Below are 22,318 nucleotides of genomic sequence, written 5' to 3' on the forward strand. Positions count from 1 at the left end.
AAGATTTTAGCTAGAACTAAAGACATGCCAACAGGCTGGACAGAGTCTTATGTTTCTTTCAAATGTATTTGGAAGGTTAAGGAGAAAGATTACAGGAGAAACAAGAGAATTAGGTGAGGGACTTCAGTTTTAAAAATATTTAGGAATGACCTTCTACATGGCCTCAAGCTGGGGGTGGTATTCCTCTATGCATATTTGAGGTCAATGGGCAGCATAGGCACGATTGACAGAACCCAAGAGGATAACTTTAGAGCCTGCAGGTGCCAGAGCTGCACAGAAGCCTCTCTATCCCATGGGTGACAGATGTAGAGCAGAAAGCCAAGGAGTGGAGAGCCAATGACTTGGGTTTCACTGGGAAGTGGCTGGAGACTTGCAAGGTAAAAGGAGGCTGAAATGAAACGAGGGAAGAGCAACTCACCAGAAGTGAAGCCATATCTGAGGGAGAAACCAGGACAAGCAGGGACTGAAAACTGAAATCTAAACCATTCCATCTCTAGAAGGACAATAATGGCCAAAGCCAGGACCCAGGATACCTCAAGATCTGTAGGTGCCTGGTGGAGATGTCTCAGGGTTGGAATGGAGGAGCAGCATCCCTTGAAGGAGGTGACCCTGCTTAGTCTAAAGGATCCCCAATGTGTCTTCCAGTTAAGACTCTGCACTTCACTCATTTATTCAGCCATTGTTTATTAAGTATCTACCACGTGCTAGTCACTGCTATACAATGTGCATATAAATCAGTGAGAAAAAAAGACACCCAAGAACTCAGTGCTACCCTGTTCAACACAATATATAGGAATAAGTTCATTTTTACAGGACCAAAATAGCTCTTAGTCAACACGAATCCATCTTCACAATGCTCTTTCACAATCCCTCTCCTGGCAGCTAGCCCAGTTGGTCGGCCCAACCCCGCTGTTTCCTAGCATTTCTTGTCCAAGCAGGGGCCTCATTGCCTGTGGCTCTGTGCTCATTGATTTTTTATGGTGTTTCTTCAGCTTGAAATTATTTCACTTTTTTTTCATGTCAGAGCCGCTACTTAAAATCTTGAGAGCATTCATATTTTATATATGTCTGTTCAGATGCAGTGTTAAATGCACCCTTAACGCTAACATAATTTAGTTTTCCAACTTTCTACAACTGTGTAAAAACATATCCACCAACAGTAGTTGGACTGTTGTCAGTTAGGCTATGTTTATTACTGGATCAGAATCATCTTGATGAGACATTAAAAAAATCCCCTTTAGAATAATTTGATACCATTTATTGAGTGCTGACCGTATGTCAGGCACTGTGCTGAACATATCCTAATATTAAGAGCTCACTATATGTCAGACACCCTGTTTAGTGCTTTATATTATGTCACTCAGCCTTCACAATGGTCCTGTGAAGAACGTACTCTTATTACAATTTTGAGTTGAGAAAACTGAGGCCTAGAGAGTAGCTCACCTAAGATCTCACAGCTAGACTGTGGCAGAGCTGGTATCGGAACTCAAGCAGCCTGATTTCAGAGCTCATGCTCTTAACCCTAAATTTATGATCCACTTCATGTAATGTTCATAATAATCCTATGAGGTCTACATTATGACCGTCATTTTACAGGTTAAAATATCATCATTATGGATGTTAGAAACTGAGGCCTTAGGGGAGTTATTTGCCCTCGTTAAGTAGGTGGGATAGACACGATTTGGACCCTGGACATCTGGTGCCACAAGGCCCTTCTGCTCTTTCTTCTATACTATACCGCCAGCGTGTGGCACAGTTGGAATTCAAATCCTGCCTGACTTCACAGTCCCTAACCAATTCGGTACCAGTCAATCGCACACAGTTCTCTGTGTTTGTTTGTTTGTTTGTTTTGGTTAATGATTTGTACTAAGACTTAGAAGCAGTGGGATAGCTATTGCAGGCATTTAAGTCCACTGGAATTATTGAAGAACTTTTAGAAATAGAATGTCTTAAAAGCTTTATGTATGAAAGTTTAAGCTGATTATTCATTTGACTATACTGCCTTCCGGAGAGAGCATATTAGAATGCCTTTGATAAAGAGCACTCAAAAAGCTCTTTGGTAATATTGGAATTATCCATTTGAAGAATTACAGTCTAGCAGATCTGAGTAAGAATGTACCGAAAATTATAATAGTAGTCAATTGGAAAAAGCAATACAAATTACAAATATTAGGCTTCCATGCAACCTTTCCTGTTCTGAAACCCTATTATTGCCACCTTCACACTGAGGGGAAGAGGGGAAAAGGTGACACTTGCTTAAAGAAAAAAGGGACTAAGGGAAAGTGTGGCCTTTTAGAAAGGGAGCAGAAAAGTGTATAGACTAAGGGGGAAGATAAAATGGGGAGGAAAAACTGTAGATTCAAGAAAAAGAAGAGATAGTGATGAAACCAGTGGATAAGGATGGAATAGCCCTGAAGGCAGTTGCTGAACCAACTGAGCCACCCAGGTGCCCAAAATATGTATTTCTTAAGAATATGTTCTTGGCCTACTTTTAGCCCTTTACTGTCTGTCTCATCCAGTATACCTATCTAACCTTATGACTCAGATTAACCTCTCTACCCAGGTGACGCCTCAATCTGAATCACCAGCTTTGACCTTGACCTCCTTTTCACATTTCTAGTATCCAGCTAGATACCTTCACCTGTGTCTCATGTGCTCATTAAATTCTGCATGGCCAAACATTAACTAATTATTCTTCCACAAACAGCTTCTCTTCCCGTTTTTTTTTTTTTTTAAATTCCTGTTAATGGCACTTATGAACTCTCCATCCCTCAAATTCGGGACCTTTGGGTCAATCTTTATTCTTCCCACATTTAATCAGATATCAAATTCTGTTAACTGAAATATTTTTATTTTTTATGTTTTTTAAAGATTTTATTTATTTATTTGAGAGAGAGAGCAAGCACATGAGAGGGGGGAGGGTCAAAGGGAGAAGCAGACTTCCCGCTGAGCAGGGAGCCCGATGCAGGACTCGATCCCGGAACTCCAGGATCATGACCTGAGCTGAAGGCAGTCGCCCAACCAACTGAGCCACCCAGGCGCCCGAAATGTCCTCCCATTTCTATTATTTCCTCTTTTCCAGTTGCCCTTCATCAAAATAACTTTAATGCCTGATAGCTGGCCTACCTACCATTAATTTTCTTCCAGTCCAAACCATTTTAGTTACTATCTTTTCCTGAATAACATCTGTCATACCTCTCATTGAGACTCTTACATACATACATATATATATGCACACATATATATATATATATAAATCCCAATAACTTAACCTAGCATTCTAGTTCCTTCCTAAGTTGAGCTCAACCAATTTTTCTATTTTTATTTCTGACTTTGCTGGACCTTTGCTTTAGAAAAAAACAGACTTATTCTTCTCTGTGTTCCCTATAATTTCTCTCTCCCATGCCCTAACTGTTTCTGAGACCAGAATGATCTCTATTCATCAGCTCTTCATGTACAAATCCTACAACTTTCAAAGCCGAGCTCAAATACTTCTTAACCCATAAAGCTTTTCTTGATCTCTCCAGATAGCAGTAATCTTTATATCTTCTGATTTACCATGTACCTTTTTCCTAGTGCTTATCACCCTCTATCTTGGATTTTGATTATTCACATGCACATTTTATTATCTCCATGATTTGATTATATAAATATTAAAAAATTGATTCACCTTTGTAGTCCCACAGTGCCTGGTATAAATATTCGAACAAATTTGATTGGACTCACCAAATATTCCATGTACTTCTTTATATTTTCCAGTATCCTTTGCCATTAGACTTGGGGCATATGACTATGCCCTTGGCAATACTCTGTAAGGAGTTACGTGTAACACTTTCAGTTTGAAATATTTTGGAACAGATGAGAATTCTCCATTCTTTGTTCCTTCTTCTCCTTCTGGGGCAGTCCACAGGGCCATGTGTTCTAGGTGCAACTTGGTGGAGTTTTTATGTCTGAGTCTCTGATTGATCATGTGGATCAGGGCTCCCCCTGAACCATACTAGATTTGAGTCTGGGAATTCTGTTGTGCTAAGCCACTGAAATTTCAGAATTAGTATTTTACTGAAGCATAGTCTATCCTAACCTGACAAATAGAGGAAGTATTCAATACATTTATGAATGAACAAATGAAGAGGGTAACTATCAAATAAATTGTGTTGGTGGACTTATTCAAGAAGCTTGTTCCACAGTTTGTAGGAGATTCCAGTTTCATAGGTGTCTGCGCAAAAGGACAATATCAGATTGTAAATAGTCTACCATTTGATATCATTCTTCTTACAAATATAAGCCTTTTGCTTTCAAAAATTCATTTGGTGGTTTACTATGTATGTAGTTTCATGGGGGTTTTTTGGGGGGTGGCAAAATTTGAAGTTAGGTATTAGAGATGTATTGCTCATTGAACGGTATACATGAGGTTTTCTCGATGCAGTCAAATGCATAATCCTTAGCTTCCTCTGGCTTACTGGCAGCCTGTAGTGCTCCTTTCATGAATTGATTCTTGATGCTTAAAATGACCTTACATGAAAAATTTATAAACAAAATTACTAGTATCCAAAAAATGCTGGCTGTTTACCTTTGAGACTTTTCATATAACTGCTTTTTTTTCTTAGAGAATTCAGAAAAGATGAAAAACACTTAAAGAAGAAAATAAATGTTTTCACAATCCTAGAGATAATTTCTATTATAATATTACAATCTGCAATGATTGGAAAGCAGGTTTATAGTTTGTTGAAATGAATTCAGCCCTGGGGAAGTTAAGCATCCTTTCTCTGATTCTCAAAGGGCTGCAATTGCAATCCTGTGGGCTGTCTTCCCTGGGCAACGTGGAATACTTTGGCTCTAGCATTCTCTCCTTATCAAAATCTAAGCTCAGCTTAGTAAAGTTGTCTGGTAATTCACTATGAGGTATCAATACTATGAATGCCAAGTTACCATGTCTGGGGATGCTGCCATTTACAACAGTACTGACCTGACAAATTTATAAAGTCAGAATGTTATATTTCCAATACCAATTGCAGCCTAGAGTAGGAGCAATGTTTGGAAGAAAGATCTTTCTAAAGTCTCCACAATTAAGCTGCCCACGAAGCTATAATTCTGTTGAAGAGTAACATTATTTTAGAGTAACACCTTGATGCTTCTGCAGAGCAGTTGTCTACCTAAGATAGTTGACCTATTGCTTATAAAACAGAAAGCTAGCCTCATGGCTGATGTTGTAATATGCTTTACCCATTTCCCAAGAGACATAGTTCAAGATTCTCTTTTTCTCTTATTTCTTCAAGTGAAATGACCCAAAGTGTTTCTGTCTCTTGATTATGTGGTAGGTATCCTGGACTCTCTTCATGCTCAGGACTTTTATTTGGAACCTTCTGCTGTCATCAGGACTTTCACTTAGGTTAATTTCTCAGTCATTACAGGCTTATCCTGATTTATTACTGTCTTACACATGTACCCAAATAGGGCTGCAGTGAAATAGACGATGAATGTCTCAGGACAGCTCATAAGTGCATACAAGCCACAGAGGGTTTTCTTTTTCTTTTTCAAGTTTTATTTAAATTCCAGTTAGTTAACATACAGTGTAATATTAGTTTCAGGTGTAGAATTAGTGATTCCAAGCCATAGAGTTTTGTGTGGTCCCATCTGCTCTATGACACCAGTGGTCAAACTTGTGTCACGGTATATATGGAATCATAAATATACCCTGGCTCTGAGACTTTTACACCAGTATTCCCCTCAACTCTTCCTTGCAACTCTCATGTAAACTTAAGCTTTTGCCAAGTAATGTCTCAGGACCCCTCTTAAAGTGGAGTTCCTGCCAGTCTCTAAATTTGATGGAAAAGCAGCTTTCTAGATAAAGACCTCCAAGCAAGGAGAGAAAGAAAACAATTTCTCCTCAGACTGGACTAACCCCTAAGAAGCCCCAGGTAACTGGGATTTCTTAACATATTTGTCAGGCCCAAAGATGAGGCCATGTCGCTTCACAAAAATGACAGACTCTTGGAAGATGGTATGACATTTTTGCTCAGGAGAGACTGGGGCCATATGAATAAGGCCGATGCCCTTTAAATTAGGACTAACTCCATAATTTTGGGCCAACCACGACTCTGGAGTTTCAGTAATTAGTCTAAAGTTAGAAGAAACCTCGAGTTTTTGCCGAAGGCTCCTATTGAGCTGTCCAGGGTTCTGACTTCCACACAGGCCATCGGTACCTTCTTTATCCTTGGTCTTGATGCTGATGATTTTGCTTTAAACTTAGAATACTTTGGATCTAGTTTGTGATTCCTAATTTTGAATCCCTCTGTGGTCTCTATTGAGCTCTGCTGGGCCAGGGTCTTGTCAAAGGGACAGTATACACAAACTGAAAAATTGGTTATACTATGTCAGGATTTTAATTTGGAGAGCTTAAGTCCTAGAGTCAGCAGACTTAGACTTTAGTAACAGCTGCTTTAGCCATGTGACTTTGAAGAAATCTCTGAAGGTTTTTTCAGAACCTTGGTTTTCTCATCATGCCTGAACAATAAAATGTGACAAATATCTGCAACATAAATGACAAAAATACAACACAAAGAGCATTTAAAAATATTTGAGAAAAAAAATACCTGACTGGAAAAGGCAATTGGACTGGACACAAAAGGCAATTCACAAAATAAGAAAGATAAATTATCCACATGATATATAAAAATTAACTCAAAATTGGCCAAAGACCTAAACATAAGATGTAAAACTATGAAACTCTTAGAAGAAAATTTAGCTGTACATCTTTGGACCTGGAATTAGGCAATGTTTCTTAGCTATGACACCAAAACTACAAGCAATGAAAGGTAAAGTAGATGAATTGGACTTAATAAAAATTAAACACATTTGTGCTGTAAAGGACACTATCAAGAAAGTAAAAAGACAATCCATAGAATAGGAGAAAAAAATTGCAAATCACATATCTGATAAAAGACTCATATCCAGAATTATAAAGAACTTCTACAACTAAATAATAAAAGATAAATAACCCAATTTAAAAGCAAGCATGGGATTGAATAGACATTTCTCCACAGAAGATATACAAATGGATAATAAGCACATGAAAAGATGATGAACATCGTTAAGTATCAGGGAAATGCAAATCAAAACTAAAATGTGATATTACTTCACACCCACTAGGATGGCTGTAATAAAAAAAGGCAGGTAATTACAAGTGCTGACAAGAATGTGGACAAATTGAAACCCTCATATGCTGCCAACAGGATTTTTAAATGGTGCAGTTAATTTGGAAAACAAAATTCTCTAAAAATTTGACAGTTCCTCAAACAAGGAAACACAGACCCTATATGACCCAGCAATTCTAATCCTAGGTTATATGCAAGATAAAAAGAAAATGTGCTCCCAAAAATCTTGTACACAAACAATTATAGCAGATTTATAATAGCCCCAAAGGAGAAACAACCTAAATGTCTATCAACTGATGAGTGGTTAAACAAGTTATAGCATATTCATACAACGGAGAATCCATACAAGAAAAAGTAATGAGGTACTGATACGTGCTATAACATAGGTGGACTTTGAAAACATCATGCCAAGGAAAAGAAGCCAGTCACAAAAGGACACATATTGTATGATTCCATCCATATGGAATATCCAGAATAGGTAAAGTTATGGAGTCAGAAAATAAATTAGTGATTGCCTAGGACTGGATTTGGGTTGTGGGGGTGGAGAGTGACTGCTCATGGGCATGAAGTTTCTTTTTGGAGAGATGAAAATGTTGTACAATTGATTGTGGTGATGGTTGCACAACTATGTGACTATACTTAAAATCATTGCATTAGACGCTTTATATTGTATGCAAGTTAAATCTCAATAAAGCTGTTATTAAAACAAATAAATACAAATTACCAAGAAACACATTTGAAATCTGCTAATTCATTGGTTGTCAAACGAATACAAAACTTACTGTGAAGATACCATATCTCTCATCAGATTTTGGAAATTAAAAGTTGGCATGTGTGTGTAGTCAATGAGATCTGTTCACAAAATGCAAAGAACTGTTCAAAGGCAATTTACCTCCATCATGTAGATTTTGGCTTTCTCCTCAAGCTCAGAATATCTTAAAAGGTATTTTGTGAGTCCAAAGCATGGAGAATTCATGTTACAGATCTCCTAATTCATGTTTTTGCCCAAAGAAATAACAAATCTTTGCAGTTTTGCTCAAATGCACAAATTCTATAAGAAAACCAAAACTGGGTTACTGAAAAAGCAATCAATTCTCTTCTTTCCTTCCCTACTGGAGGACATTAGAAGCATTGATGTTTTGTCCCCTTGGATGGCTGAGTCAGAAACAGCAGCTACTCCCTATGGACGGAGGGAGACTGGTGTGTTCCAAATGTGTTGTGAGATGTTTGTGAGTGTTGTAGTGGTCTCCTGGAGAAAACACAGCTTTCTTATGCACCAGTCTATGGTCTCTATAAATTAGTTTCAATCTAAATGTTCTTTCACTGCAGTAGGAAAGGGAGGACACTTTTCCATATAAAATTCAAGAGCTTCCACCCATTGTAGTAGAGTAAAAACCACGTTGCAAAATGAGCTGGATGCTATAGACACAATAAGCTTTGAACCAACCCCACACACAATGATTTCAGAAAAATTTGAAGCTGCGGAATGAATCCCATCTTGAATCAAACACTTTATCTTACTAAGTCAATGGGAGTGATTTCACAGTTGCATTCTTTCCTAAAAAGTTTCAAAAGTAGAAACTAGGCTTGGGTGCTGATAAACATATAACCCAGAGAAAGCAAATACTTGGCATATGTTGCCACATCTCCTTCACTTGTCTGCATGTAGCTAGTGCTTATCCTTCTAGGCACTTTTTCCTACTGAATCTGAACATAGCCCAAGACTCTCAGTACAGTGCTCCACCCATTCAGTACTATTCAATCAATGAATTCTATTTGCCGTTCCCGATATAGGCTATTCCAAGTTGAGGTGTGTGTGTGTGTGTGTGTGTGTGTGTGTGTGTGTTACCCAGCTACTTCAAAGAACCTTTGAAGTATATTTATCTTTATGTAAGGTTTGCCTTTCAGAATTACAGGATTTTCAAGTGGAAACAGACCAATAGTCACTCAATATAGGGGAACATTTCTCATCTAATTTCTTTTAAATGCCTTCAAATTTGTTTTAAATGAATTCTTTGATTCTTTGACTTTGATTCTTCGATCTTTGCAATATAAAAACGCAGGCAGAGCTTTTACCATTATAAGCCATTTTCTGGAAATAATCTGGCATGTGCTCTTTTTGTTAATAATATACCTACTTATGTCAGCCCATTTGGTGCTCCCTCAAACCCTGTACAGAAGATACTATTAAAATATCTAGGTTACAGTTGAGGAAACCAAGGCACAGAGCTCTTATATAACTTTAATATTGAAGCTGGAAAGGATTTCATCTTGGTTAAAGTTTGTTACTTGTGGTGCTTTTTTTGCCTGCCCCTTCAAAGTAGGCAAAAAAGGGGAACCCTTTTCCCCATGATATAAGGTTTGGTCTAAGTTAAGAAGCTAGTGTTAAATAAATGCTCCTCATCAGATTCCTTCTTTTGAAATAATGAACAAAACTTCTTTTCGAAAAAACTTCTTTTTGAAAAAACAATAGCTTTGTCTTCAAAGACAAAACCTGACAGTTCTTTTGTCTCAACTGTTCTTGCTAAGAATTCTTTAAAAGTGCCAACCTTATTTTTTTTTAATCTCCAAAGCATGTGAGAGCAATTCATAACTTAGAGCAACGATGCAAGCCCTGAATTCCACAGCTGACTGTGTGTTATGCTCATAAATCTCCAAATTAGCCAAGCTCTGTTGGTACACAGGGGTGCAAATATAAAATAATGTGGCTGAACATTGGTAATTTCAAACCAAAGCACAACCTTGAAAATTTCTTCACCCAAATAGACAATTCTTTGTATATGTCCAGAGATGGGATCTAAAACAGTAAAGATGGTTGTGAAAATTGCTAAAACTGAAACAGTGAACACATCTCTTTTCAGCAGAGCAAAACAGAATCATTTATCAAAATAGAGATTTCAATTAAATTGGAAATGAAAATGGAAATTTTCAATTTCCACTAACAAGCAAAATCTAAATATACTTAACTTGCTATTTCCTCCTCACATTCTCAATTATTTATCAACATCTGATGAAATATGGAAAATAATTAGAATCCTATTCCCAAATTCCTTATCTATTTATGCATAAGGAAGTTAAGAGGCTTGCATAGATATTCCAGTTTCTTAATGATGACTTTCATCAGTGTTTCCCAGGGAAACAAAATAGCATACATTGTGTAATTCTGTATGTTAACTCCCTTACCCCAACAATTCTCAAATGTCCAGTACCCACTCCTAACCACTTAATGTTGTTTCATTAGAGTTTACTGTGTTCATGGCATGTCATCAATAATGAAACTGAGAAATTCCATCTGGTATTTCTGATGCTCCGAGGAGTTCTAAACAATAGATTTGAAAAAGTCTCACAAGTGCCCCCTGAGTACACAACAGGATTAAGCTCCATGGAAAGACAGCAGTGGAATAGCTTTTCATCTTAAAGATTTCTTAAACAAGGTTGTTTTTCCCATGGAAAGATTTCAAAAACCATAATGATTCACGATAACCAAGAATTTTTTTGGTTGTTGTTGATGGAGGGGGTAATTTTTTTATAGCTTTATTGAGGTAAAATATACACTAAATTGCACATATTTATAGTGAACAATTTGATTAGTTCTGACATATGTATACACCTGTGAACCTATCACCATAATCAAAATAATGAACATGTCCATAATTTTTAAAGATAACAGTAATGTAAAATTTTGGTGATCATCATATTTCCAGGGACATCTGGCACTAGTAAGACATATTTATTGTCTACTGAGTGAATACATTTTCTCTAATTTATTATCACTGGACATCTTTTGAACATTAGTGTACTAAAGAACGAAGGGTTGGGCACAATTGAGACTTTTAAGTTTCAGCATTTTTGAGGAGAATCTGAATAGTGCTTAAGTTGGACTTTGAATAAAAAGTCAACAGGTATGTGTGCCTGGGTGGCTTAGTGAGTTAAGCATGTGCCTTCAGCTCAGGTCATGATCCTGGGGACCTAGGATCGAGTCCTGCATCTGGCTCCCTGCTCAACGGGGAGTCTGCTTCTCCCTGTGCCTCTCCCCCACCTCTCATGCCCACGATCTCTCTCTCTTGCAAAAATAAATAAAATCTTAAAAAAAAATCAACAGGTATGAAACCCTTGATAGGCCTATGGTGGCTTAGCTGTCTCACGTCCCAAGTACTTCTACTCCATGTTCCACCTTTTCCAAAGAAAGAGCAATGGAGAAGCCTATTCTTCTACCCTGTGTGTTGGCCTGAAATTTCTTTTTTCCCAAACCACATCATTTTATAGACAATTTAGGAACAAATAAGGCAGAAGTTTTGTTTGAAAAGATGGCTCCAATATGGGAATAATACATTACAAGCCAACTTTTCTGAGTTTGGTGTATCTTTCAAGTATCTTCCACTTTGTCTGAAACAGCTGTAAAGGAGGGGGAAAAAGCAGCAGCAAGGTTCCTGAGATGTCCACATTCTCAAATAAAATAGACCGCGCAGACAGCTTATCATTTATACGTATGGCTTTGGCTCAGTGTTTCTGAAAGAAAGCATAACCGCTTTTCGTCCTGCCTAGTGACATCCTACTTGCTTTCAGTGCTGGTACGGATGAGGTCTGGCAAGCTTTTTTTTCGGAGGCTCTCCTGGTAGTTCTTTCCAGTACTCCACTATTTTCAGCCCTGTTCTGGAAAGAACAGTTTTTAAGGACGCAGCATTTAACCTCGGGGTTTCAGCTCCCTGTCTCCTGCCAACATTCATCTTCACCCTTCCCCGCGCAGACCCGCGTCCCCTCCACAGCTGATCCTGGTCACCCTCAGAACCGTGGCCTTGAGATCTCCAAGCTTCCTTCCTTTGCCCCGAGTCCCAAGACACCAGTCGGGTCTCAAGTTTAGGAGTTGGGAGGGCGGCTTGCCTCATCCGTCACGCTTCGGCTGGGGACTGCTTCTACCTGCTCATCTTCTCCTTAGATTCTTACCCAACAGAGAGGCAGATCCAAGTGGATTTGGCCCATCCCCTAATCGGGGCCTGCCACCGGGGGCTGATGTGGGCCCAGGGAGACTAGGACCAAGCAGGCCATTTTCACCTGCGTAATAACAGGCTTGCGAGTAGCGAGCGGCGGCGGCGGCTGGAGTAGGAGGAGGAGCGCAAGCAGCGGCCGCGGCGGGGCCGGGAGGAAGAGGAGGGGGAGGAGGAGGAGCTGAAAGCGCGGAGAGCGGCAGCCGGCAGCTCGGCCGGAGTTGCAGCAGCGGCGGCGGCGCTGACACCGCGGCCTCCCCAAGCCCCGAGTCCAGGCGGGGGCAGCAGCAGGGAGCGCCCGGCCGCCCAGGCACCGCACCTCGGCCCAGCCAAACCGCCTTCGCCGCGCCGGGGGGTGGGCGGGGGGGGACCGCCAGCCATGGCCACGCCGCCGGATCCCCAAGAGGAGCTGCTGCCGCCGGCAGGCTCCGGGTCCCAGTGGTTCGGGGACCGGGGGGAGGGGGAGAACGAAGCGGTGACGCCGACAGGGGCCAAGCCGGCGCCGCAGGCGGGGGAGCCCGGTCGGGCGTTGGGCTCCGGGGCCGGGGAAGCGGCGCCGCGGGAACTGGACTCGGGCCCCGCCCGGCCGCCGCCAGTTGCCATGGAAACTGCATCCACAGGTAAGGCGGGCGGCGGGCGCCACTGCCCCGCAAATGGCGTCGGGGACGGGGTCCCTCAGCCCGGTCCCCTTCTCCGCATCTCGGCTCTGCACCTCACTCGCGCTCTCTACCTTGAGCACCAACCTCAGCCTGCTTCGCCCCGGGCAACTGTAAATATTGGCGGACTGGTAGAAAACAGGATTTTTCCCCCCCAAAGGCTCAGAAGACGACGAAATACTATCGATTCATTTTATTTCATTATCATTGTTATCTTGGCTTTAAAAATTGTCCTCGGAGGCAGACCGCAGCATCCTGGCTGTTGGTGCGCCCGCGTACAAGTTTCTTCCGTCCGCCAAGGGGTTGGGGGCTGTAGGGCCCGCTTGGCCAGTTGCGATGATTATTTGGGGCGTGTTTGAGCTCGGCGTGCGCGCTACGGGGACGCTGACAACAAAGCGACGGGCAGGCCGGCTGCCGCTAGATCCGGCTGGGTCCGGGGCAGAGATGTGGCTGGAAGTGTTCCTTACCCCTTCCTTCCACAAATCGCCACACCCTACTCCCTCCCAGTTCCCCCTCCCATTCTCCACCTCCCCGTCCCTGCCGCAGAAAACTGAAATCCCAAGGTGTGCGTGTCTCATTCAGGAGGGGCAGCGTTGCCATAGGGTTGGGAGTTGTGACTGTCCCCGCCCAGAACTGCCCAGATGTCCCCATCTTGCAGGGAGCATTGAAACTTGGAACCCGTAAGAGCGGCCGGCCTGGCTGGGGTGTGAGAGGGCTTGACTGATGAGTGAACGAGGCACAGTTTACCGGCAGTCTGGACCCGCCTGGGCATTTGGAAATTGCCTTGGATTCGGTCACCCTTAGCCTGACTCCCCGTTTCGAGCCGGAGCGCGCGGGTGCCCTGCTGGGGCCAGGGCCTTGGAGCATCCCGACCAAAGGATGCGGGAGGCGAGCTTCGGGGAGGGGCTGCCGGCCTGGGTAGCCCTGTGTTTCCAGGCAGGGAGTTAGAGGGGGCGGTGCTGTGTTGTTTTCTGAAAAAGCTTTGCTGTAGTGGAATGGGAGTTGTGTACATACGAACAAGTAGTCCTCGAGGATCTTGGGTGGTGGGTGCTTCCGGAAGAGGGAAAGGCGGTGGGACTGCTTGCCTGTTCTCGGCAGCCGATTTAGGGAAACCCCTTTCTTAAGCCACCGCCTCTCTTAAGGGTCATGTGGAGAGCATTAGGTAGTCTTTAACTCTGGTCTAGTACAAAAGATTTGTGCTCAGGAAAGGACGTTTGGGGAATGCAATAATTAAAACATAACAACATTCTGATGGGAAGAGAAAAAATTGGGACCATAATCAGAAAAAAAAAAAAGAAAGAAAGAAAAGAAAACTCCAAGGAAGAAAACCCCATTTGTCATATATTAATTATTATATGAGGGTGTGGGGGTGGGAAGGATTTAAGACTAAGAAAGGCTGCCTAGCCTCTCTTTCAACTTCTTCGTCTAAATGAAAACAAAGTCCTTATAATTGCAAAGGAAGATGGAAAAAGATGAAAGACAAAGGGAGGTACATTTTTTGTTGGTTTACCATTACTGTTCTTTGTAGCTCATAGCTCAGAACCTATATCCACCATCATCAAAGTAAATTATTTCTTTATAAATATTTCCCACCTCCCAATAGTGTCACCAGGGTTAGGGGAAGCTGGGAAAGGAAGCTAGTGCCCTGTGTTCAGTAACACACTATACACCAAAATGAGTTGCTATATATAAAATGTTTAAAACAACTCCTGTCACAAAGTAGCCATTTGCAATTTTAACATTATTATTATTATAGAAAATTATAGAAATACTTTACTTTGCTGAATATGTTGGGGGTTTCCTGTCCTAGATAACAAATACACTAATAATATGGAACATGATGATGCTGAGTTTGGATGGGAAGGGGGATGAAGGGACGGGAAAGGAGCATATATTTTGCATATTTATATAGAACTTAGTTTATTATTGCTGCTTGAAGGAATGTCTTATATAGTTGATTGTTTAATGTTTTAAATCTATATGTTTCATATTTCTTATACTGAAGAGACTGCTATAAGAGACCTAGATGCTGGAAATGATATCTAAATAAATAGCTAGGTCTTGAAAAATCCAAACAAAATCTGGGCCAGCTTCCTTGTCTGTTATTGTGACAGTTTTATTGCTATAAGCAAAGTCAGTAGGTATATCTTTAACTTTATCAGAGACGAAATCCAGAGGGAGCCTATTAAACACACTGATCTACTTTTTTAAAAAGAATGGTGCTCTTTGGGACTCAAACTAAGAAGTAACTTAGACTTTGAGCGTGATGCACTGTAAACAGATTTTGTTTCTTTTTCAGATAGGATTAAAAGTGTAAGACAGATATTGATATTTTTTAAAATAAATATTAAAAATATATATTTTTCTGAAAAACAGCACTAATCATGCCATCTGGACAGAAATTCTGTTATTTATTTTTATACATTGATGGTAATTAAAGTTCCTAAAGAAACATTCCAAAAAATATTTCTCAGTAATGTCCTGAGATGAAAATATGTTTACATATCATTAAAACTGGGCTGTATTTTCAGGTATTCTCATTGCTTCTGTCCCTTTTGTGGATTGGAAATGTTCTTAATAAAAAGTGACACTTTCTTTTAAAGCTACAATTGTTCATGTCGAAATTTGATAATGAGCATGCGAAATGATGTCTGTTGCCAGGGAACATTTAATACACCCTGTGTAGGCTACAACATGTTAGAGCTGTTAAATCATGAATCAGCACCATCATCTAATAACTTTATACAAAGGATGGTAAGTGCAACTGTTTTGTTTTCTCATGATCAGTTATTTTATTCCTGAAGCTATTCAAAGGGAGCATACAATAACACAAGGATAGAAGAATGGCCCCTTGTTTAAAGGAATAATTTAAAATAGAACGTTTGAACAAAATGCAGTGGTGAGAAGTTAACTCATGGTCGCTTTGGAAATTAACTCATTGATTGCTTCATGCATGCAAGGCAAAATGAACAGAATGGAGAATGGTCCAGAGAAATCAATATGATTTGCTTCTGTAATATTTACTTATAGATAATTTGACTTAAATTTCTAGGTGATTGGAGAGAGAGAGAGAGATTTTTACTTTATTTGGACCACAATGCTCATAAATTTATATTTTTCAAATGCTGAATGTGATACTCTATTGGAAAAACTATAAATTATCTCTCATGATTTAAGTAACTTCAGAATATTTATATATCCTGTGTTTATTGTTTAGTATAATAAAGTACTGTATATATCACTGATCATCTTCTAAAATTTACGTGGAGGCTGGATTGAATCTCTTAACTTGTGGATGTGTTTGTGCTCGCTTCGGCAGCACATATATTAACTTGTGGATGTGTTTGATAGATGTGTGTATATTTTTTAATTTGGAGTCATTCCCAGTAATCCCCTTCAGAAGGTGTAAATTTCAATTTCTGTTTTCTTTCATCTTTTGAGAAAGCTACAGTTATGTTGAAATGAGAAGGGACATTACACTTACTTTTACAATATTTTACAGAACATATAAGAAGAATAAAAGAGTTTCTAATGTAATTTATTTCTCTGGACATAGCCTCTGGTTACAATCAATAACATTTCTGGCAGAAAGTGTGGTATATGTCCTTTCATACAGGGAATTCAAGTCAGGGTGAATTAAAATTTAGAAACACTTACATACCCTAAAAATACGTTGATAATCAACTTTATCAAGGCTTCCAGCATCATCTCCTCTTCATGAACTCACCCTTCCTGGAAACCCATCCTGGTCATTGCCCCTCACATCTACCATAGGCCTTCTTGCCTCCTGTCTCTTTTCTGGGGAATTCATCTGCTTCTGATCCTGCAGGTTTGGAGACAAGTTGTGGATTTTCTTGCTCATAATACTGTATCCTGAATAGCACGGGTTCCAGGAAGTTTTTATTATCTGTAAAGTGAGAAACCATTGAGATTCAATTCAATTTAGTAAACATTCACTGAATGCCTCCTTTTTGGAAGTATCTGTGCTAAACACAGGTCGTGGTTTCCTAGAATAGGTGCATCTTTCTGTTTCACATTAGTATTTAGTTTAATGAAACAGTTCCTTTGGTGTCATTTTTCATTTTCCTTATTCCCATGTCATCTCTGGAAGCTTGACTAGAAGGGCATTATAATAATCTAACCCCATGGGCACAAGGGCATGAGCTAGTTTTCCGAGGTCAACAAGGGATAAATAAACATGAGCACAACTTGTTCAGACCACCTGGGAAAACAAAATCTATCTATGTATCTATCACTCTATGGGATTGGGATCAAGAGAAGGGAAAATTTTATTTATTTTTTTTTACTCTGGGGGATTGTAAAGAATATTTGTAAGGTGATACAAATGATTCAGTCAGGATGGAAAGATGGATAGTGTAGGAGAGAGAGTATGTTTCCTGTAACTGAGTGGGTGAGGGGAATGGATGCAGGGCACGGCAGAGGGCTGATGTTAGATGGACTTAAGGACAGCTTGTGGATATAACTGGAGCAAAGAAAGATGAGCGGGGCGGAGGGTGGGGTGTGAGAACAGCTAGAGGTTCTCTTCCGACTGCTTCTATTGTCCATGAACTAGGAAGCAAGGTCAAGAGAAGAGTGAAGGCAGGAGTAGAGTTGGAAGTTAGAGAGGAGGGGAGAAAGTATAAAATTGTTGCTAGAATGGCAGAGCAGAAGGATTGGTAGAAATGGAATTCTGAGCAGTCCTGGGGCTCACTTGGAGTTTGTGGTCATGAGTTTGACGTGAGACCAGTTACCATATATGTTATCTTTTTTTTTTCAGCCATGTTCAGCTGTCTGAGCATTGGTTTGGAGTAAGTGGATGGTTGGACTGGTTTTGTTTTTGTTTTTCAGTGAGCATGACAGGAAGAGAGGGGCCATGGAGGTGAACTGTGTGTAAGGCAGTGAGGATACTGATGTGTTATGGACTCTGGGGAAGAGGGAAGGAGGACAAGACGGGGCTGATGCTCGGTGAGACGATGACATAAATGGTTTGTATGGGCTGGTAGGGTAGAACAGATGGGACAGAGATTCCTTAATAAGGGAACTGAAAGGGTAAGAGGTGGTCCTTCCAGAGTGGGTGTTTGAGACAGAGAATAAGGACGGAGTACAGTTATTGAGAAGGAGACTGAGCTGGAGTGGAAGACAAGGTCATTGGAGGAGTGGAGTCCAGATGGCAAGGGCTGGAGTAAAATAATCACCGACATAATTACCGAAATCACAAAGAACCATGGCAGAGATTGGAGAAAGGCAATGAACTTGGTGCTGATATTTTTAGGGAAGTGGCTTGGGCTTCAAAGCTAGGGGTTTCTCGAGGAGGAGGGAAGAACAGTGTCCTGTAAAATAATAAATGTAAAATTCTGACTGTAGGTTCTGCAAACTCTATTTAATATGTACAGAACATAGGAGATGCAACTTAAAATAGTTCATTGTGGGGGATGGGAACTTTGAGGGTGGTAATTAAATATGAACTAGTGGTATGGTGAAATTACTAAAATCTCTTATGTAATTTTAGCTAATATTAATAGAAAGCCTTGGGTACACATTATATGAGGTAATAATTCATCTAGATTTTGTTCTAGGCAGATTTGGAGTCTTGTACTAAACAATGGGTACCATGCTGTGAGAGACATTAATGAACTACAGAATGTTGAGAGGAGGGTGACCAGATTGGTGAGGCTTCTAGAAAAAATGCCATTTGAGAAATGGCTGAAGAAATTAATAACTTTTTTGCCACAAGAAAGGAAGAATTAAAGGAGATTTGAATGTTAAATTCAAATACCAGAGGCACTCTTCTGAAGCCAAGACACGACCTGGACGATTTCACAGCGTGGAATTGGGACGGTAGTCAAATTAGAGAAGTAGGCTCCTACTTAGTGAAGGAGAGAGTTCTACTAACTAGAACTACCTGGAAAGGAGATAGGTTGCCTGTCAGTTAATGATATTCAAGCAAAAGTGAGGTTGTTGTTTTTTGGAGGAAACTTCGAAAGGAAGGTGTTAGTTATACCAACATCTTTATACCTTCCTAAAAGAAAACAATGTGCCTAACTTACATAGTGGTTGTTAATATGGACATATTTCTCAAAAGCGAACGCATCCTAATAAAACCAGAAAGAGTCCATCACAAAACCCATAGTTAACTCCAGATTGACTACCTAAAATGCACTCTCCACAAAATTGTGGCCTCCCTGAAATTCTCTAGTTCTCCATTGTCAAGAAACACTCCTTAATGTAACATACTTGCTTAAGAACTACACAATTAAAAAAAAAAAAAAGAACCACACACAATTTTATCCAGTTTGGGGTTATTAATCTAAATGTGAAGCATGATATTTGCAAGTATCTCTTTTATTTATTCTTTTTCCTCAAGTATTTTCTTCATTTTTTGCTAACATATCTAATTCCATAGATATTCAACATATTCTAAAATGTTTGGGGAATTCATTAAATAATTCTGTAGTGCTAAAAGCATCATCTGAAACTCTCCTTAGTCCTCTGCCTCCCTACCTATACATTTATGTGAGATTATTCATTGTAAAACCATGTTTGCTGGGTTTCCTAATGAGTTACATCTCTAGCTCGAACAGTTCTGCATTCTAACTTTCATCTCCAATCCCCAAATGGATTTTCTAATTCATCTACTGCATGAGATTATTATAAAACCAATTATAGACCAAATTCTTGCTTCTTTTTTTTTAAAGGTGGTGACAAAGTTTTAATTCTGTTTTTATTCAGCTTTGCTTATTAAGATTTCTCTTCCAACTAAAATGAAATGTGAATGAGATAAAATAATTTGAATTTTTCATTTCATTTATAAATAATGAGCAAATGATAAGAGAACAGGTAGATCTCCTCCTGGAATCCTGTGCATCAGTGGTTTCTTTCTTTTTTTTTATGTTAATCACCATACATTACATCATTAGTTTTTGATGTAGTATTCCATGATTCATTGTTTGCGTATAACACCAGTAGTCCTTTCAATACGTGCCCTCTTTAAATACCCATCACCAGGCCTACCCATCCCCCCACCCCCCTCCCCTCTGGAACCCTCAGTTTGTTTCTCAGAGTCCAAAGAAGAAGATAGCAAATTCTTGCTTCTTGAATGTGGGGAATTTGTTGAAGATATCACATCTTTCAAAAATACCTAGACCTCAAATTTTGTTTTAGGCCTAGCAAATCTTTGTGCAGTTTCAAAAAAACATCTCTTGGATAACAAAAAATTGTGTGTGTCCAAGTTATTGCTGATCTAGTTGATGAGCGTAAGAATAAAAACCAATCTCACGTCTATTTTTGGCATGAATTTTGCAACTGATCCTGAAAAATCAGGGCTTCTGAAAATGTGGTCCGTAGATTGTCTGCTTCAGGATCACGTGAGGTAATCCACAGACTTCGTACTAGGGAAACAAGCCTGCCAGATGCATATTAAAACTTCAGGAAGCACTCATGTATTGAATCCCCTCCTTATGCTTGGCATTTTGCTAGGAGCTGTGGGGAGTAGAGAACATGAGCTATATCCCCCTTTCCCCGTTCTTCTGAGCTTACTGTCTGGATGGGAGATAACACAAACTCACACAAAACAAAGGTAAACAAGTCAGAGGACAGCCTGCTGGCTGGATGGATGGTACAAGCTCTAAGCGCTGTGCACATTGCATGATTTTATGGGTCCCAGAGTACCTGGTTTTTTGAAAGAGATGGAGTGTGACCTGCCTAAAGGATAGACAGAATAAGAATGAGCAGAAGTGAGCTGAAAGACAGTTTGGGTGAAGGGAGAAACATGGATAATGACTTGGGGATGACGAATGACTAGGCTGGTTTAACCTGTCCAGCTGGGTGAGGGGATACAGATTCTGGGGGGCTTGAAAGCTACTCACAGAACTCTAGACTCCTTTTTATGGATTCTGGGACCTTTAAAGGTTGATGGGTGGGGGAAGTAATATTATAAAGCTGTGCTAAGGAGGTTTAGTCAGACAGTGGCATAGAAGATGAACTTAGTGGGGAAGGCTGACCCGCTATCTGTGTCGTGGCCTTGAATAAATAGCCATGGGAAGAAAGAGGAAGAAAGATGAGTGGCTCCCCAGGAACATTCAGTAGGACTTTGTGACTGACAGGATATGGGGTGTGAGGAAAGGAATAAGTCAACTCTAAAGTTCCATGTCCTGTGGCTGGGAGGATGTTGATGTTCTAGAGAGGTAGGGAGAGGGAACTGTTTAGAGAGGTGAGGATCACAGATTCATTTTTAGTCATGTGGGGCTTGATACGATGATAAGCCCCTTGAGTGGAAATCTCCACTTGGCACTGAAGATGAAGGAGTGGGTTTTAGAGATAAAAACAGGATTGTTGATATAGATTTAGAAGATTACAAGAGAAGTCATAGAATAAATAGATTTTTGAAAGAGAGTATGTTGTATGGGAAGAACAAAGGGCCAAGCATGGAGCATGAGCTTGTTGCCTCTTACTAGCTGAGTGGCATCAGGCAAGTTTTTGAACCTCCCTGAGCCTCAGATTCCATAGTAGTATATATGGTACTGGGTCTTGTAGAGGGTCTGGCAATCAAATGGTAATTACTCTTTTTTTTAAATATTTTATTTATTAGAGAGAGTGCATACAAGCAGGGGAATGGCTCAAATGGTAATTACTCTTATAATTAGAGTATCATGGAAGCCAAGATGGCATGGTGTAGAATGAGCTCTGACTAAGAAAGCAGATTTTTAAAAAAGATTTATTTATTTATTTCAGAGAGAGAAAGCACATGAGCAGGGGGAGGGGCAGAGGGAGAGGGAGACAGACTCATGGCTGAGCAGGGAGTCCAATGCAGGGCTCAATCCGAGGACCCTGAGGTCATGACTTGAGCCAAAATCCAGAGTCAGATGCTTAACTGACTGAGCCACCCAGGCGCCTCTGAGAGATTTATCTCGTCTTGGCTTTGGCACCTAATATTATGTCAATGTGACACTGTGGGGCAAATCTGCTTTATGTCTTAGTTTCTTCATATATAAAATGGGCATGATACTGTTGTCCTGGCTATTTTACAGAGTGTCGTGAAGATAAAATGAAGTAACATAGGGAGGTAAATGCAAATTGCAAATAACTAATTATCTGGAAGGTGCTATTAATAGGAAGCCTGGTCAGCACACTGTCCGATGCAGAAGAGAGGTCTAGGAGAACAAAGACCGAGAAAAAGTCATGCTACCTTAGTTTTAGGCTTTTTAATAGAAAATGCTTGCTGTGCTTACCTGGACCTCAGCCAAATCTCAGCAGGGAGTGGGGAGAGCATGGAAGAACTGGCGCGGGGTGAAGTCCGTCCTGGTGAAGCACATTAGAAGACATTTTGGCTCCGGGGAGTGCAATTGGAGTGGTGACCTGCCTCACTCCTCAGGTCCTAATGAGTGATCTGTGACTGGAGCAGGGCTGAGGTGTGCCCATGGGGGCGAGCCGGAGTGAGTGCAGACAGCAGACCGAAGGGCAATGAATGTAGAAAGCTGTCCTAGTTATGCATAGGAGTTGGTCTGGAAGAGGCTGCTTCTCTTGC

The 22,318-nt window shown here is 40.4% G+C and overlaps 1 protein-coding gene across 1 annotated transcript in view; it reads left to right on the top strand.

The window, feature by feature from the left end:
- Window positions 1–12,518: 12,518 nt before the first annotated feature.
- RTN1 (reticulon 1) overlaps window positions 12,519–22,318 on the top strand; it is a 215,451-nt gene continuing 205,651 nt past the window's right edge. Inside the window, exon 1 of the mRNA XM_028098193.1 lies at window positions 12,519–12,759. Within this exon, the coding sequence (XP_027953994.1) occupies window positions 12,519–12,759 (241 nt within the window). The remainder of the gene's footprint in view (window positions 12,760–22,318) is intronic.

Source organism: Eumetopias jubatus, unplaced genomic scaffold, assembly GCF_037043125.1.
Source record: "Eumetopias jubatus isolate StellerSeaLion01/CBP00866 unplaced genomic scaffold, mEumJub1_p1.0 scaffold_7, whole genome shotgun sequence".
Taxonomy (NCBI): Eukaryota; Metazoa; Chordata; class Mammalia; order Carnivora; family Otariidae; genus Eumetopias; species Eumetopias jubatus.